A 17,946-nucleotide genomic window follows, 5' to 3' on the forward strand; every position below is an offset into this window, starting at 1 on the left:
CATATTTCTTAACTCTTATTCTGCTAAGAAATGCAGAGGAAACATAGTTTCCTAATGAATGTATGTGTTTAAAGGCATCAGGAAGACATCTAGTGCAGTATGAATCTTGTATTCACAGTCTTGAGAAACATGAGTTGCCCCCTTTTTCTTTTTTTTACGACAAATCAAAACCATAACGAGTGAGAGGTTTCATAAAAAAGATTCTCATAGATGGAGTTTGATAAAACTGCTTCTGCAACCTGTCAACCTAACAAACGGAAATAGCGAGAAGAATGATGGGCAACTCATGAGCCTATACCTTCCCCTCTGTCATGTCAAGAACTTTACAGCCTAATGCTGAACCAGTGGGCTCCTCTCAGCTTCAGCACTCAAACATTGAGTCAGCCATACCACTCCTCAACTCTAGCAGACAATAGAAAAATACTCCACCAACTGTACTTTGCAGTGTAATTGTCACTTCTCCTGAGTGGGCTATCAGGAGCATGCTCTACAGAGCTTAAGCTTTTTATCATTGTAGCTGGATTACAACCCAATCTTTTACTGTTAGTGTGACAAACTGACAAGCTGGCAGAGGCTGAAATTAGTCTCACTGGGTGACAGGTGTGCAATTTAGGCAGCATAACGGTCTAAAATGTACAGTTGTATGCAAAAGTTTGGGCAACCTTTGAAAGATATCATATTTTGGTGATTTTTTTTTTTTAAATTGAAAAGATGCAAACAGTCTCTCTAGGATATGGAACATAAAACAATATTTTCAGCAAGCATTAATGCATACTTTATATGTCAAATTGATCAAAAATAAAAAAAGAAAATAAAAAACATTGTGGCATGTGCAAAAGTTTGGGCACTCTTAAGAGTTCCGAGGTGTCAGATTCTTTTTACGTCTCAGACCTTAATCAGCTCGTTAGGCCTGTGGCATGTCAACAGTTGTCATTAGGAAATGTCAGCTGGTGCCTTTACAAATACTCTTACTCCTCAAACCTTGTGTGAACACTCAGTAACCACGGGTTCCTCTAAGCAGCTGTGTAAGACCGAAAATGAAAGTTGTTGATGCCCACAACGCAGGGGAAGGCTACCAGAAGATAGCAAAGCGTTGTCAGCTTGCAGTTCCCACAGTCCAAAATGCAATTAAGAGATGGCAGATTAGGGGAACTTTGGAGATCAAGATGAGATCTGGAAGATCAAGGAAACTCTCAGAACTGCTCATATGCTGGTTAGAAAGGAAAATCAAGACCCCCATTTGAATGCAAAAAAACCTGCAGGAAGATTTAGCAGACTCAGGACTGGGTGAACTGTTCCACTGTGCAGCAATGCTCGCACAGACAAGACCTTCATGGAAGAGTCAGTCAAAGAAAACCTTACCTGCGTCCTCATAAAATCCAATGTCAGAAGTATGCAATGGAATATCTACAGAAGCCTGATGTGTTTTGGAAACAAGTGCTGTGAACTGATGAAGTTAATAGAAAACTCTTTTGCCACAATCAGCAAAGGTATGTTTGGAGAAAAAAGAACACCTTGCCAACTGTTAAGCGTGGGGGTGGATCCATCATGCTTTGGAGTTGTGTTGCAGCCAGCAGCACAGGAAACATTGTACGGGCAGAGGGAAGAATGGATTCTATAGCTGCCCCTGACCAAAGATTTTCCTAGTCGACTAGTAGTTGTTAGTTCAAACCATTAGCCCATTAGTCGTGGCACATTATAAGTTGGGGGGGCATCGGAAAATGGTTTGAGATCCAGAGCTGAGAAAGATAAGTAACATTGATAACACTGTGCTGCATTACAGAGAAATACAAAAACATAATAATACGCCTTTAAAATATAAATTTTACATGCACACGCACGAAGCCACAATGCTAACAGCAAAAGCGGTTAAGATTCTGAATGTTGGAACAAGCAGCAAGGAGATCAAACGTTTTGTTAATTTGTTTCAACACAGTATGACATAACATCACACAATTTATGAATTTATAACAGACTTGGTTGAAAAATGGGATTAGTGATGTGCAGAGCTGCCAAAGCTCCACCTGGTGGCCATTCAGAGATGGTACCAAATTGAGATTCAACCAAATTCTCAATCAAACTGCATGTTTTCTGCGATGCTAGTGAAAGGGACATACAGCACTGCTGCCTATCTGCAAGGACCGAATAAGGGAGGAGAAGTTGTGACAAGTGTGGAGGGAGCTGCAGCAGCTTTTTTTTTTTCTGCAACTGACTGACCAATGAAAATTTGGTCGACTAAGACTCTTCTCATAGATAAACGGTTTGTTCGACTATTAGGGGGCAGCCCTAACGGATTCCGCTAAATACAAGCAAACATCATACCGTATATTTTTAAAAAAAATAAAAAAATCTGAAGCTGAAAAGAGGATGATGATCCTGAAATACCTCGAAATCCACCATGGACTACCTCAAGAGATGCAAGCTGTTGAAAATCTGTGGGTAGATCTTGAAAGAGTCATGCATGCAAGACGGCCCAAGAAAATTGCAGAACTAGAAGCCTGTTGCAAGGAAGAATAGGAGAAAAATCCAAAATACAAGAATTGAAAGACTTAAAGCTGGCTACAAAAAGTGTTTGCAAGCTGTGATAACTGCCAGAGGGGGTGTAACTAAGTACTGACTATGTAGGGTGCCCAAACTTTTGCACATGCTGCAATGTTTTCTGTTTTTTTTCCCCTTCAGTTTATGACATAAAAAGTAACTATGCGTAAATGTTTGCTGTAAATATTGTTTTATGTTCCATATCATAGAGAGGCTGTGTTTACATCTTTTCAGTTTAAAAAAAATCACCAAAATGTTTGTCTAGGGGTCCCAAACTTTTGCATACAACTGTACATCACTGTTGACATATATCAACTTTGAAAATAATAAAGCTGCACCGCACATTGTGAAGAGATTATGTTTAAATACAAGCGCTTAATCAATTGCAATTATGTCACCTGTTTCTTTAGGGGATGATGTTAAATGCAAAGTGTTGATTTTGAACCTCTCATATTGCAAGTTTACCATAAACAGGCACTTTTAAAATGCCATTTACTTTACTTTCCATCGGCCCTTGTGATCAGGAAAAGTTCATTTCAAATGGTGCACTAGTCAGCCCCTCTGAACAGAAAATGTTCTGTCAGGCCGTTGAGGACTGATCATTTTCTAGAACCATCAGTGTGGCCTGCACTAGTCACAGGCGCCAGGTGAGATCCATGGATGGGACACTGCATGGAGAATTACAGCCACGCTGTGCTGAATGAAAGCATTTTAAAGATAGATAACATGAAGCTAGTTTTCTTGATGGCTTTGACAGTTTTGTTTCCAGCATCTGAATCTGTCATACACGGGGCCTGTTGGATAACGTGTAGAGTTTCTTTATTGTTGTTGCTTTAATCACGGGGAAATATTGATTTTTTTTTTTTTTTTTTAAACCTCTTTCATTTTTCTTGCCTGTTGCTTTAAATGTTGTCTTTTGATAGTTTAAAAAAAGCCATCTTTATCACCTTCCAAAGAAAGATGTCAACCTATGTTAAATATAAGTATTGCATGTCTGTCCTGTTAAATTTGGCCAAACGTAAATGAGGAAACAAAGTGCATAAGACAACAGGAAATAAGCACAAATGATGTGTAAAACCTCCGTGTTTTCAGACAGCTGATAAAGAGATGAGTCCTTCTTCTGGGAGAAATTCTGTTTGCACTTCAGTGTCAAAAGTTATTGTCATGAACATTTAATAACTTGGCAGTAATACTGAGTGAAAAAAACAATACAAAAGTATGATTAACAAAAAAATAAAGGGGAAAAAAATGGCACAAGCCCTCAATACCTGAAGGTCATTAATAACAATCCATACTTTATACATTGCAAGTCTTATGTACAGTTTTCAAACAAAATAGCTACAGGATGGACTTGAACAGTAATAAGAACAACAAATAATGTGCAGTTCTCAAAGCTATAACGAATAATTTGTTGACATTTTCATCGTAGGCTCAGGATTGATTTAAATGGCTTTAAAAAAAAGGGAAAAATTAAACCAATGTTGCCTAAGAGGTGACAAGCATCCCTCAGTGCTGTCTAATGATGTGACGTAGTGTTAGTGCCTCAACAAATGACAGAGCTATTTTTGTATGAATATACTTTCAATTACAAAAAGTTGTTTATCTGTTTGACATTTATGAAAGATGTACTGTTTGTTCAAAAGAAACTGGCTATAAATAAATGTACTGTGGCTCAGACGGTTCTGATGTGTAATCTTGTTTCCTTAGCGAAGCACTGCACAGGCTCACGTCGGCAAAGTAGCTGAACAAGCACTTATTTGTTCTCGTTTTCATGTACTTGGGACAACCACCTTACAGTCCTCATCAGTCTCCACTCCGACCTCATCCTGTAAGAGCAGAACCACATATTATATATCTTATTGTATTATTCATTAGTGCTGTGACCAAAAACAGTGGCACACAGGCAAAATACACACGAGTGGCATGATGTCATCATTTGAAATGTATTTATTAGCCTCTTTTCACTCACCAGGAACTCTTTTTTGCTCTTAGGATATCCCTCCAGGATTGCATTCATCATGTCTGAGGCCTGAGAGAAACAAAGTGCAACAATGATAATTTGACTTTGTATGATAATGCAGTCATGGATGTCTTTTCAGCACAAGTCTACAAATCTACAGAAGTCCTTTTTTTTAATCTAATTTTACATGCATATCTTCTAATATTGGCACTGACAGGAGCACAATATTGCATTTTTGCATTATCTTAAATATTTAAGATAATGCAAAAATTGGCATTACTAATACAAAATGCTTCCACAGTTATGTAATTCACTCAAGATATACATTACCAATCTCTTCCTCTTCCTCCACTCTTTCACATAAACATCACGGTCTTTATAAACCTGTAAAATAAAATATTATGAGCAACGTTAACAAGGTTTCTGAGATCACATGTTATAATAAGAAAGCATAAATGCATTTCCAACCTTCTCTTTCTCTTCAGGTGTGACGTGATTTGTGGCTGACTTTATCTTCTCCAGACGCGCTCTGTACCCAGAACACTCCGCTTTCAGCTCTCGAATCTCTGAGATCATTTCCTCTGTTGTCAAGGAGCTGTTGAGTTCTTTAAGCTCTGTTAACAAAGATTTCACACTTCAAGGTTACACAACATCCTCTTCAACAAAATCATGTTCCTCATGCAAACTATTTACTGCGTATCAAACAGCAACATCCTGTGTCGTCTTACTGGTACTGTTTAGGCTCTGAGAAAACATAAGTCTGGGGACACCAACTTGCAGTGATCACCAGTGTACTCCACCTGCATCTAGCTGTCTGCAGCTCTGCGTGAGAGACTGCACCTCTGCACTGAGCTCTGAGATCTGACAGTCCATTGCCTTCAGGTCTGCATCACTCACATCTTTAAACTGAGCCTGTAAGAAAGGTTAGCAATAGCGGTCAGTTTCATAACATACATTATTCAAAGTGCATGGGTTAATGTCGGCGTCTACTGTCCACAGCAACACTGTATTTCATAAGAATAGACTAACCTGATCTGCAAAATATATCTTTTGCTTGCCGTACACTTTCTCTTTTATCTTGCCCTCCAGAGCCAGCAGCTCCATCGCTTTGACCACTGCCTGGTGAATCACAAACATGCAATCAATCATTACTTGTAAGCTACACACACACCACAGCGTCTTAGAGATTACAGTATTATTCTCACCGTTTTCCCCAACCCATGCTGCTTTTGTAAATTACAAAAGACATCCTGAGCACTGTAGGGACGGTTCTTCTCATTCAGATAGGCGAGGATGACAGTGGTACCTGTGGATGACAGCAGTACAATCTGATCATATAACAATCCCAAATGATGCATATCTTTAATATGACATTGTACTTGATACACTTGAAACATAGTACTGTATGGCAGCCAGATGTATGATCTTTATTTCTATGTTTGGTCTTGGTGAGCTTTTCTATTCTGTGTAGCATCCTATATAACATCTGTAATACATCCCAAATACTGTTGGTTGCTTTAAAACACGCGTATCAAGTGGAAAAGAGGGCGTATTTGGAGTAAACACCTGAAAAGGTTTCAGAGTCCTGAGACCTGTTAGCTTATCACGCTCGTTATATATGTAGCTAACGTTAGCTGCTAGCTAGCGTCTACGCTAAACTTACTATCGGTAACATCTTACAGACATCGTTCGTTGGATAAGTTTCAAAAACAGTCAAAAACATCTTGCCACAAATCTAACTGTAGACTTACCGTTATCTTTTTTACTCATTTCTAGTTAGTCCACTTTCACTTTAGCTCTCCAGACTGAGTTTCGCGCGAGATATACGTCACGTAAAAGATTGTTTACGATTTAAGATGCATCACACCAGTAGAAATACCTCTTCTGCTTTATGAGAGTCTTCGAGGATTACTACTTCTTCTCTGTTGATTTTGTCTCAGAAACACTACTCAAAGACAAATATATTACCTCTGCATGTTAACAACGCTCTTGAGCAATGTTTATTTGCCCCAAATGATTACTCTCTGTCGGCTCAGTCCTACTTTTTCATGAGGTCTGCCAAAGAAGCGCAGAGTGAGAGCTCTGTAAGTTTGGCTTATCTCAGAGACAGTCATCTCAGGGTTATTGCCTTAAAAAAAAACTAGAGCTGCAACAAATAGTCGATTAATCGACATTTGATGGTTTCAGCTTCTTATATTTGATGCTTTCTTTGTCATACATGATTGCAAACTGATTATCTTTGGGTTTGGGACTGCTAGTCAAACAAAAAACACATACAAAGATGTCACCGACATTTTATAGACATAGCGATTAATCAAGAAAAAATAATCAGAAGATTAATAGATAAGGAAAATAATTTTTGGTTGCAGCTCTAGTTCAAATGTGAGCTATTGTGTTAAAAAAAATTCAGATATCATCAGCACAGCAATACTAAAACATTTTGCTGATGTTACCAAGAATAGTATGGACACAGATCCTGGTTATGGGCTCTCCATGTGGGATCACAAGGGTCTGTTTGCCCTGAACAGAATAAACTATTAAAACAGATGGTGTTAATCATCTGAGCCAGTGATACCCACTGTGTGCTTGTGGTGCTCTATTAAATTTGCTCAATATGTTTGGAAGTCCACAGCTGCGATCCATCCAAGACAAAACTTAACATCCAAAAATAAAACTGTGCATGTGAAATTATACAATAAGCATAAAGACAAGTGTATCAGCTTTACTGTATGTGTTTGCATCTTGCATCTTTCTCTCATGAAAGTTGTTTCAAAGTTTCAGTGCCTTAACTGCAAAGACTTTGATGCTTTTTTGTCTTCAACTGGAAACTTTAGAGCTATCTATAGATCTTAATCTGCCATCTGAGAGTAGTACATCTGTCACATGAAATAACACCAAAGGCAGACATAATTGCAAACAATTTATTCAATGCGATTTGCACATCAAAACATATCAAAACCAGTTACAGAGAAGAAAATACACTACTGTGCAGATTACATGATCAAACTGACTGCAGATCACTGAGGAACTGACTCTTCATGGAGCTGCAATGAGCAACATTCTTGTTAACTGAGGTGATCAACCCAGTTGAAACTTCTTCTCCTCCATCTCCTATCAGTGCACAATTATTTCTACTTCACCTCCATAAGTTTGGATCCAGCAGTTTGTTTGTTTTTCTATTGTGCTAAATCTTTCGCAGCTATGATTTTCTTCTCAAAAATAACACAATGAAAGAGCAATATGTTGTTGTTGTTTTTTTTCTATTAAAAACCCAGCAGACTTTGATATATGCATTTCAATAAATCTCAACTGCGGCTCATTTACGTTTGGATGACCAAGTCGAATTTTGATGGTAAAAACGTTAACATACAGACAGAGGACTTGGTTTGGACAATCAAAAGGAAATCAGGCTGACCAGCGAAAAAGAAGAAGCCACTTTTACATACTAACACTTTTATAAAACCATATAAGGACAACTTTCTATAATTATAATTTTGATGTAAACATGTTTCCCCATTAAAATAGTAAGAGATCCATGGATTGAAGAACATTTCTATTAAAAAGTTCTGCATGACTGTCAACTACATGAAATACAAAATGACAAAATATATAAGGTAATTTGTTTAAATAATACTTTTGAAAAAGAAAAAAAACACACAAAGTGAGGGCTCATTCAAGGTATTAAACATGGACACAATATGTTTGAGCTGTATTACAGGGCAAGAAAATGAAAAATACTTAAATCCTGAACTTATCACACACAAAAAAAAGCAAAAAGAAAAAAGCAGCAGACCTCACCCTGGGGCACAAATCCGTGAATACAATGAACAATAAACATAACATCAAGTATTCCTCCGGGTCAGATATTTTAAGACTGCAATATGACATTATTTGAAAACAAAATAAGCTCCCAATAATGTATGGGAATATTTCTGTATGTTAGTCAGAGGAAAGGGGGGAAAAGTCAAGAAAAAAAAAGTAACTGAAGCTTTTAACCAAATAGTCTTCATTGTAGAAGATAAATACTGTCCAGATTGACAAGTGTTTAAACAATGTAAATCCTTCTCCGTAAACCTGTAACATCAAATAAATCATCTTCTGAAAAGATTACAGCCACATGTTACTTGGAAAGGACAGCAGAGCACTATACTCATAAATATGTTTTTCTTGTTGTTGCTACAGTTGGATATTTGAGCTTCACTGTGCAGAATGAAGCGTGTGCAGAAGTTTGCTGAAAGCGGAAAGCTTCTCTGTGCTCATTGACGATCCGTTTCTAAGGGGCGGGGGCCTATGAGCGTGATTTGTGACATCACAAAACAGTTTGGAAGCCAATCCTGGTCCGATATTCAACTTACACAAGTGTGATGCGGGCACTTGAAGCCTCCAGTGCACAAACACTGAGGATGGACTCTACAGTGATGTAGGAGACATCTTGTGTCCAGCAGTTGAACTTCTGAAATGAAATATATTTGCATATTTATAGAATCTGGAATTTTTTAATGAGGGAGAAGAAGTAGATGCAAAAAAAAAAGGATAACAGAACTTTTTTTTGTGGAAAAACCATATCCGACACAAATTATTCTTCAAGGAGAGTATTTTATGTATATATATATATCTTAAAACTGGAGGGGATCTTTAACATGAGTCTATCCCAACTATTCCAATCACTAAACAAACTTAAACATAAAATGCTGTTCCACAATGTCATTACCAAAGCAACATGGCTCAGCTCAACCGACAGGAATGTCATATTTGGTCCCATGTTAAATAGCCCTGTATGTCTAAGACCTCCAGGTAGAAAAGATTTTATGGTCACTGTCGATCTTCATTTCTAGACACCAAAAAGTATCCTTGTAACTTTTGCGTGCATAAAATTACAAGACTGCAACAAGGCTCAATAATGCTGGTTATTTAAATGTTTCATTGTTTCTTGTTTTTTTTTTTTTTTTGTCGTAGTGTTTGTTAAATTTCCTATTGCTCAGCCTACAAACTATATGTTTTCTGGATGACCGGGGTTTTAAAAAAGGTACAGGAGAAAGAGCTTGAAAAGATAAGAAAAAAATTAAGTACTTCACAGTGATAAAACTGATGCCAATCAAAAGCAGGGCTGCTGGAACCTAAAATCATCCTTCACAACACACTCATCTCATCAACATGTACACTACCCATGAAATTGCACTCATACACACACACACACACTCTCTCGCTCTCTCTCACCAGCACACACACACACACACACACCTTACTGTGGTTTACCCAGCAGGCTAGACAAGAAGTTAGACCCCTGACTCTCTCCCCGTCTAGCACCTCCCCCTCCTCCTCCCCCGTGGGGATCCATCTGGTTCAGTTCAGACTGATCCAGCATTTCAAAGTCTTCTCCGTCCAAGTCTGTGTCCAGCTCGGAGCTGGATTGCTTGCGATAGCTCCGTTGGGCCCCGGCTTTGGGAGGACCTTCTCTGCGCTGGGTGGTCGGAGGCCGAGGTTGCATCGCTCCGGCCAGCGCTGTCTGGATCATGCTGCTAGCAATGACTCCGGCCAAGTCTCCAGTGAAATCATAGGTAGTTGGCATGCCGCTGAGGGAAAGTTCTCCATCCAGATCCTCCTGGTCTGAGTCAAGATGAGCTTCCACATCCAGCACCGAAGCTCGGTGACTTCGCAGCCCAGATGTACCCAGACTAGGTAGCCCGATGCTGGTGTCGTCGTCGTCATCCATCAGAGTGGCGTCAGGGTTTATGGAGGGGAAGTCTGGGAGGTCCTGAGCAAAGGACTCCTCAGCGTCACTGTGTCTGTCAAGATCTGACCAAAATGAAAGAGATGACAAGACAGGAAGTCAGGGACAAGAACAAACTAGAAAAAAAAATTAAAAGACAATCTGCAAACAACAGCACACTCACCCTCAGAGCCCTCTGTGAGTGGGGTCTGGCCTCGCGATAGGTTAAATGTTCCATTGTCAGTGTAGGACACCTCGGCGTCAGAGTGCTCAGAGTCGGTCAGTGCAAGTTCCTTTGCAACAATTGCATCATCAAACTAGAAGAGACAGCAGATTTGAAGGGTTAAATATTTTTAGTTGTACGCTTTTGTGTGTGTGGTTTTTTTTTTTAATATGTTTGTCAAAATGATTTCATACATATTTTGCTCTGCCTTACAGGATGTGCAAACTTTTCCACTGTTTATTCTCTGTCTCTCTGTTTGTTCTCATACCTTCTGCAGGCTTCACTACACACAAGCATTAAGGCGAAAATACACAGCCACATGACACACACAGCGCATCATGTGGAGTTCTTAACCTCAACAGGAAATGGCTCAGATGTGCAACCGAAATAACACTGAGCCGAAGTACAAAACCAAAGAGTGGCAGTGAATGTTGTGTCTGTCACATTCAATATTATAAACTTTCAACTTTCACGCGGACAGAGTGCTTAAATTAGAAAAAGCCTTATCAGAAATAAAACATCTGGCTTTCAAAAAGATATCATTTTGAGGAGCGACAAACTTAAGATAATAAGGTGAACAGTCCCGATGTTGCTGCCTGCACAATTTGGCACAGATGACAACAATCCATAAACAGAGCGGAGGTGTTAACCGTCATTGGCATTTTAAATAGACGAGCATAGACATGTCACACGCATCATGAGTGTGTATCGTGCACGCTGAACAAATTACCACACGAGAACACAATGTGAAGAAAACATTTCATAGACGTGGGTTTGTTTTTAAGTTCTCTCTGGAAAAAAAAAACAACCCTGTAGCAGCAGAGAGAAATGAGATCTTCTGTCTCTGATGATTAACAAGTCTACTGGTGAATGTTGGCAACTATACAGAGAATAAGAGGACTATGTTCACTAGCATCATCGTGTCAGCATAATTATTGACAGCTCGACTGAAATACTGAGATTCTTTGGAAACAAACTGACCGTCGGGCAGAAAGCAGCCAACTCCTCCTCGCTGTCGCTGGCTTCACCTGAGGCTGCACCATGGATACGCCTTCGCAGGACTGCAGAGAAGAATGATAAACAGACAGATGCCAAAAGATTATTATACTGACAGGCTGCAGTTATACTGAGATGGAGGACGGAAAGCTGCCAGTGATTCATCTCACCTGTGAAGAATGTATATAGTTTGTTATAACAGTGTACAGAACAACTCGTTTTAGAAGAACAATACATGTGATGAGACGGTCTATGTTGTGGCAAACCATGATAATAATAATAATAATAATAATAATAATAATAATAATAATAATAATAATAATAATAATAATAATAATAATAATGATATCTGCTCAAATCTGGTATAAAATTAAGAGAAAGATAAATGAGTTAACTCACTTTGCTCTTACAAAATTGATATTTGCACATAAACTGGACTATTAAAGCTAACTGTCTTGCAGTTTACAGCCACCAGAGGGTGCTAATACATTATTTATTATGATGATATAATTGGCTAAAACTGATTGCCAGTGATGTCATTTAAGCTAAAACTGACAGTTGGTCAGTTGTAGTAAATGAACAAACATTAATCCCTAAATAAATAAAACGTTGATTGTTACGAAAATCTTATGATGTTAATCTTAACGTTAAATTTATTTGTTAAAGATTCAAATTGTGGCTTTGACTTTATCCTTCGTTTAATTAGCAGCGTCAGATCTGCATACAGAAAGCTATGATTATCAATATTGCCAATCATCATTGTCATTTTATTTTTCAATATTGACAAAACCATAAATTGAAAACTCCTCACAGTCCTAAAAAAAAAATAAAAATAAAAAAATAAAAAAAATACAATGAATCAAGTGTGATGCACTACTTACACTGATTATCAATGGGCTTTGACATCATGTAACCATGAATACCGAAGTCCAGCCGCTGCAGGACCGGCTCCAGCTTCACACACACATGCTGAAAAAGCCTGTGATGGGCTGCCAGGGGGGCCAGAAGAGTAGCCAATACTAGAGGAGAGAGGACATTAATACTAGTAAGTATAGAAAAGTTGTTTAGTATGTGTGTAGACTGTAGAAAGACACCCGCAAGCCTATGTGAGCTTCAGTAGGAAGACAAAAGCGAGGCATGGGGAGCAACAGGGAGATAACACGTAGAGTACAAGCTGCTGTGGATTGTTTCAGACGTCAGAGTAGAGGGCCTTGGCAGTTCTTGCATCCTACACTGGCTGGAGGTTAGGAGATTAGCCCGGTCTCAGCCTGACCTCCTTAGCTATCTGCCTGGCTCCCTTCACTCCCCTCCTTGTGTGTCTTATCCCAGCTTTAATCACCTCACAGCCTGTAGGCCTGCGGTACTGGGGCCCGGCAGGATCTGGTTTCACCACCTATGCATTTTTAATAGGACTAGTCATGCTGAGTTTCCCTGCCAACGTGGTCTTGTGAAGAGGCCTGGATCTGTAGTTAGAACTGGCTAAACTGCTCTGACTCACCAGCAGAGTAGGAGAGCACCAATCCAGGAATGTAGCGTCCAATCACAGCCAAACAGGTGAAAACACCACAGGTCATGATGCAAAACTAAGAACAACAAAACACACACACACATCATGAAGTCAGTAATTACAATGCATGTTGATTATGATTACAAACTTACATAGTTGTGCCTCTTTATTATTATAATCACTGTAATGATCCTTTGTGGTGCCTAATTTAGGATAAATGAGACTCCCTATCGTGTGTCGTCCTCACCTTGCCAGGGTTCAGTTGTTTGTACTGCTTCACGCTGGATGCGAGAACTACTCCGCTGACCCAGGCCTCAGCGATGTGGTGGCACACTTCAGGCACACTGAGGACGCCGGGCTGCACCAGACCCCAGCTGGACAAACAGATGATATTATTAACACCTTTATTCATCCTCTCATTACATCAGTATTATACTGGCTGGTGGTTACGGTAAACACAATATTGTTGCTGCAGTAACAAACCTCTCATGTTCTGATTCATCCAGTTTTCTGACTGTGGAGAGAGAAAACATCACTTTTAGAAACATTTCATTCCATAATTCATTTAAATATTACATATTAATGTCAACTAGGTGTGTTAACAGTAGTACAAATTGTGTTGCATGTGTTGCAATCTCTTCTTAAGCTCTTCTCCAGCCTTTGTTCTGATCAGGACTTTGTACACTCGGCGTAATACAAGTTCAAAAACAAGTGTAAGAGATTAACTGTTCCAGGTGAAATACACAATACTTATCAAGTCCGGAGTATATAACAGCTGACTGAATACGTTTGTTGTAATCACAGAAAACTGAAGAATGACAGACTAGATCTAGTGTACTATTAATACAAGAAGCCTCAGGGACTCCAGAGAGATAGTAAAAGAAGAGAACATACCAGAGTGTTAGAGAAATATAAAGAGCAATTTGTAAGCACCTCTAATCTCTGGCCAGATCTTGTTTCTCCAGGTATCAACACAGACTATCACAGCCAGACCTGAAGCCAGGAGGAACAGCACGCGCAATGAGGTCAGGGCAAAGAACCTGGAGGGGAGAAGAACAGAGCACACAATTCCAATGTCTGTTACCCCCAGTCGTAAAGTGATAAAAAGTTATATAACTCAACCGTTTAGTACAAAATTCATTAAACCCACAAACCCTTGAGTAATAATCAACTGTTTCCTTTAGTCAGAACTAAGAAAGTAATTCCACCTTTTGATCAGTACTTCAAGTTGGTAATAACATAGAATAAGATTATTACATTTTCTTCAAAACGGATGGCTCAACAGTAATAAAATGAAAGTTAAAGGTTGTGAGTATTGATAAATATGAGTCCCATTCACTTAAAATGGAAAAGCTGAGGGCTGTGTATCTAGATCATGAAATTTAGAAGGTGTTGTTTCATGTGGTTTTCCATCATTGAAGGAGAGCCCCAATAATTAAAATCCTTCGGAGTTGCTCCACTTTCAGATCACAAGACTTCAAAACTTTGTTGACCAAAACAAGTTGCTGCCAATCAGCAGTTAGAGATTAACCTAACAAAGAATTTGTTGGCAGAACAAGGCCTATTAGTGGAGAAGCAGTGCAATTAGTAGTTACAGGCAGTAAAAAATATAAAAGTGCAAATATCTATTTAGATTTAGTTCTGTACACACTCAAAGACACCATCTGTGATCCGCTGTCAGAAAGGCTGCCTCCTCATCTCTATGTGACTTCCTATTGCTAGTCACATCATGCATTACAATGAGTTATGAATGCATCTCTTTGGGCAGAAACTAGCCTTCACCATGGAGTGTGTGCTGAAGCACAAGTAAAGGGAGACAGGACGAGCAGCCTGACATGCTCAGTGGTCTAATCGAATGAAGGCCAAATGCCTGAACTCCACAAGCAGGCTGGCTGGTCTGGTTTCCCCTGGACCAGAGGATCTGACGCTCGCAGACTCAAATCTCACTTAAAAACGGACTTTTATAGATGTGCTTTAATGTGATGTCATCTTTTGGTGTGGTCCCCTTTACCTCATTCAGTGGGAATCAATGTATTTTGTTTTAACGCTGTAATTTAAAAATGCCTTGATTATTCATATGTGCTTTTGCAGTGTGCAGACGATGTTGAGCACTTTGTAAACAATGTTTTTAAAAAGTTCTATGTCATAAAGGTGTTATTATTATACAATGATATGAAGGTCACCTAATTAAAACTACTTACCCCAGTCCAACAGTCTCCCCTATTGTTTTTTGTGGGTGTCTAGGGCTACATAATGTTAAGATTGTGTGATTTAAATAAACGTGGCTAAACAGAGACATATATAAATAGACTATTCTTCACTGACGTGATTTAAACTGAATGTCTGACAGATTTACTGCACCAGTGGCTCATACAAATTCAAATACTGGATTTCTTCTTCTGTGGTGACAATACAAGGATCTGTAAGTTGTAGATTAAACCTCACTTTACAGCCTCCCATACACACGGATCAACAATGACACTGGTGAAATTGGGAGTCCACAGCACCGCATTGTTTTCAAAATGAAGAAAAACGTCAAAAACAGCTCGTTTAGGAGCGACATTAAGTTAGGGGTGTTTGTAAGGCGCGTCTATAAATAGTAACACTTGCAAGCCATCTGTCCTGTCTTGAGTTGGCAGGTGAAACATTGCATTGTGTAGAAACACCAGCTGCTTTCAGTCACGTTGGCTGAACGACTAAACAGCCTCTGTATTGTGTGAATGCAGGCTGCTGTAATTCTAACACAAACAAGACTGATTGAAACAAGTTTAAGCACAAAGTTTCACTAACATTAAACTCACCAGAACACAACGTTGACCACAGTGTAGAGCAGCACACACTGGAAAGGTCTCTCCCACACCAGGACGGACTGCAGGTAGGTCAGGACGGGCTCGTAGGGCCCTAACCTGGACTGAAGAGCAGCTTTGACAGCCCGTACCTGACCGTCTCTCTCGCTGCAGCATGGCCGACTCCGCAGGCATACACTTGGCCCCTGCTTGGCGGAGCAATCCTCCATGGATGCGTCTTCCGTTGCCCCTGTGTGCGCCATCTTCGCGTCTACAGTCGATAAGGCAAGCCTGTAAAATAAGTGGAAAGAGGTAAACTGCTTGACGAGCTGCACCACAGCGCCGCGGAGCAGCTCAACTCATAACATCGGCCAACAGATGTCTAAGCTAACAGCTAGCATCGCCAGCAGAATCGTCGATTTAGCGTCAAACACAAACCGTCCGACCGCACTAGAAGGCAAACATGTTATCAAAACCACAGTGTACATCTTTTTTAACAAGCTGTCACTTACTATTTTGTCATTTTTGCAGAAAATGTAGCGCTCTCGCCGGAAAACTAAGAATATGGCGTCCCCTGTTTTTCTGAGCCTTCGGTCGTCCAATCAGAATCCACATGGCTCCTGCGTCACGATGCGTTCATGTGGAATAGGAATATATATAATTTGTTGACTTTAGAGCACAACGTGGACAAAAAAATCAGACAGCTATTAGTACTGTGATTATTTACAATCTTAAATGTTCTTTATCCTTCATGTTTTTGTATGGCGTTGTACTAACCAGATAAAGTTGGAAATATATATACTATTAAAAAGCTCCGTTGCTTCGGATTTGATATTCCGCTGATTTATGTGCAATAAGAGGGTGATGCATTGCACTTTATGAATCCTGAATCTGAAACATTAAAATGTCAATTACTAACACAAAGTCCAGCTGCAACTGAGCTCTGTCTACGAGAGGACCTTCAGTAAAAAGTTATTGTCTTATTTGACATCAATATATTCTATATTGCCACATATTTTAGATGAAAAGTGTTCACTGGCAGATTTAGCACGCCATTGTGTCTGTCTTCAGGCTTGGAGGTTTTTGGTTTGTTAAAATGAAAGGTTGAGAGGAGGTGGTCACGATGTGCCACTACGCCAGATTGTATAACCGGAAGTATTACAATGATATTGTGTCTTACTTGACCTGAGAATTCAGTTGTAGTTAGTCATTGTGACCGCTAGAGGACAGAACAACACATGGCTATTAATACTGCAGTAATATACAGCAAACACAATAATACAGTTGAGGTTGATTATTGACGGAATTATGATCACAAAAAACAAATCTACACACTGTTTCAGACCCATATAAAATCAATATTTATTTTGGGAAAACCGATGCCACCATGTAAGCAGAAAAATATATCAGAACTTGTCACAGCCGGAGAGATAAATCAGCAGAACAGAACATGAAACGGTACTGAGATTTTTTAAAATGTTATATTGTTTGTTTCTGTGGTTCTCACCATTATCGCTATATAAAGTTGTATATACTACGGTTGCTATATACTACTACTGCTAAATAATAATTAAAATTAAATTATAAAAGAAACCCCAGAAAAGACAAGGAAAAACGTCCAAAATAGACAGAGTTGTAGTTACGCGCTGGGTCCACTGGGAGACACTGAATGACTCACACTTGACAACCGTCAATTTCAGGAGCGTCAAAGAAAAAATACTAGCATACGGTGACTTCCGGTGAAGTTATTGAAAATAAAGGTTTCAAACTAGGCAGCTGCGACTTGGGATTAAACCCAAACCAGATACAAAGAGGCCATATTGACTTATTGAAGCGTCAATACATCCAGCGACTAGCATGGTTTGAACATGAATGTATTATAAGAAGAGCTTATTACATGGTCAGTTATCTTTTTGACTCTACTCACTCCGACACAGTGGGGGGCGGTGTGCAGCTTTATTGACGGTTTACAATCTGCCAATAAATAGAGGAAGAAGTCTGCTTTCAGCGTCACATCAGTACCAAGCGGGAACTCATATATTTTTTCCTAGGATGGCGAAGTCATGGCCCGCCCTACTCTGCCTCTGATTGGCTCACCCTGATATTCTTACCCTGACCCTAACCAATTGCACTCCTCACGCCCAAACCTAACCAATCCAAGCAACGAAGGTAACGAGTACTAGCCAATCAGAGGCAGAGTAGGGCGGGTCATGACTTCACCATCCT

At 39.5% G+C, this 17,946-nt stretch overlaps 2 protein-coding genes across 2 annotated transcripts; both read right to left on the reverse strand.

Moving 5' to 3' along the window:
• Nucleotides 1-3,603: 3,603 nt before the first annotated feature.
• Nucleotides 3,604-6,355, reverse strand: LOC121884097 (PSMC3 interacting protein). The gene is made up of 8 exons (XM_042392685.1): nt 6,250-6,355; nt 5,704-5,804; nt 5,528-5,617; nt 5,299-5,410; nt 4,967-5,112; nt 4,829-4,882; nt 4,508-4,567; nt 3,604-4,364 (listed from the first exon to the last, which is right to left on the reverse strand). Exons 1-8 carry the CDS (start codon nt 6,266-6,268, stop codon nt 4,308-4,310), a joined length of 639 nt encoding a protein of 212 aa, XP_042248619.1. The 5' UTR covers nt 6,269-6,355; the 3' UTR covers nt 3,604-4,307.
• A 2,628-nt stretch (nt 6,356-8,983) lies between these two features.
• retreg3 (reticulophagy regulator family member 3) lies at nt 8,984-17,848 on the reverse strand. The gene is made up of 10 exons (XM_042392088.1): nt 16,233-17,848; nt 15,736-16,011; nt 13,868-13,974; nt 13,418-13,448; nt 13,182-13,308; nt 12,926-13,010; nt 12,309-12,446; nt 11,413-11,492; nt 10,393-10,525; nt 8,984-10,294 (listed from the first exon to the last, which is right to left on the reverse strand). The coding sequence occupies exons 2-10, from the start codon at nt 15,981-15,983 to the stop codon at nt 9,741-9,743; spliced, it is 1,503 nt and encodes a 500-aa protein (XP_042248022.1). The 5' UTR covers nt 15,984-16,011; nt 16,233-17,848; the 3' UTR covers nt 8,984-9,740.
• Nucleotides 17,849-17,946: the final 98 nt, after the last annotated feature.

The sequence above is a fragment of the Thunnus maccoyii genome, chromosome 18 (genome assembly GCF_910596095.1).
Source record: "Thunnus maccoyii chromosome 18, fThuMac1.1, whole genome shotgun sequence".
NCBI classification, from domain to species: domain Eukaryota; kingdom Metazoa; phylum Chordata; class Actinopteri; order Scombriformes; family Scombridae; genus Thunnus; species Thunnus maccoyii.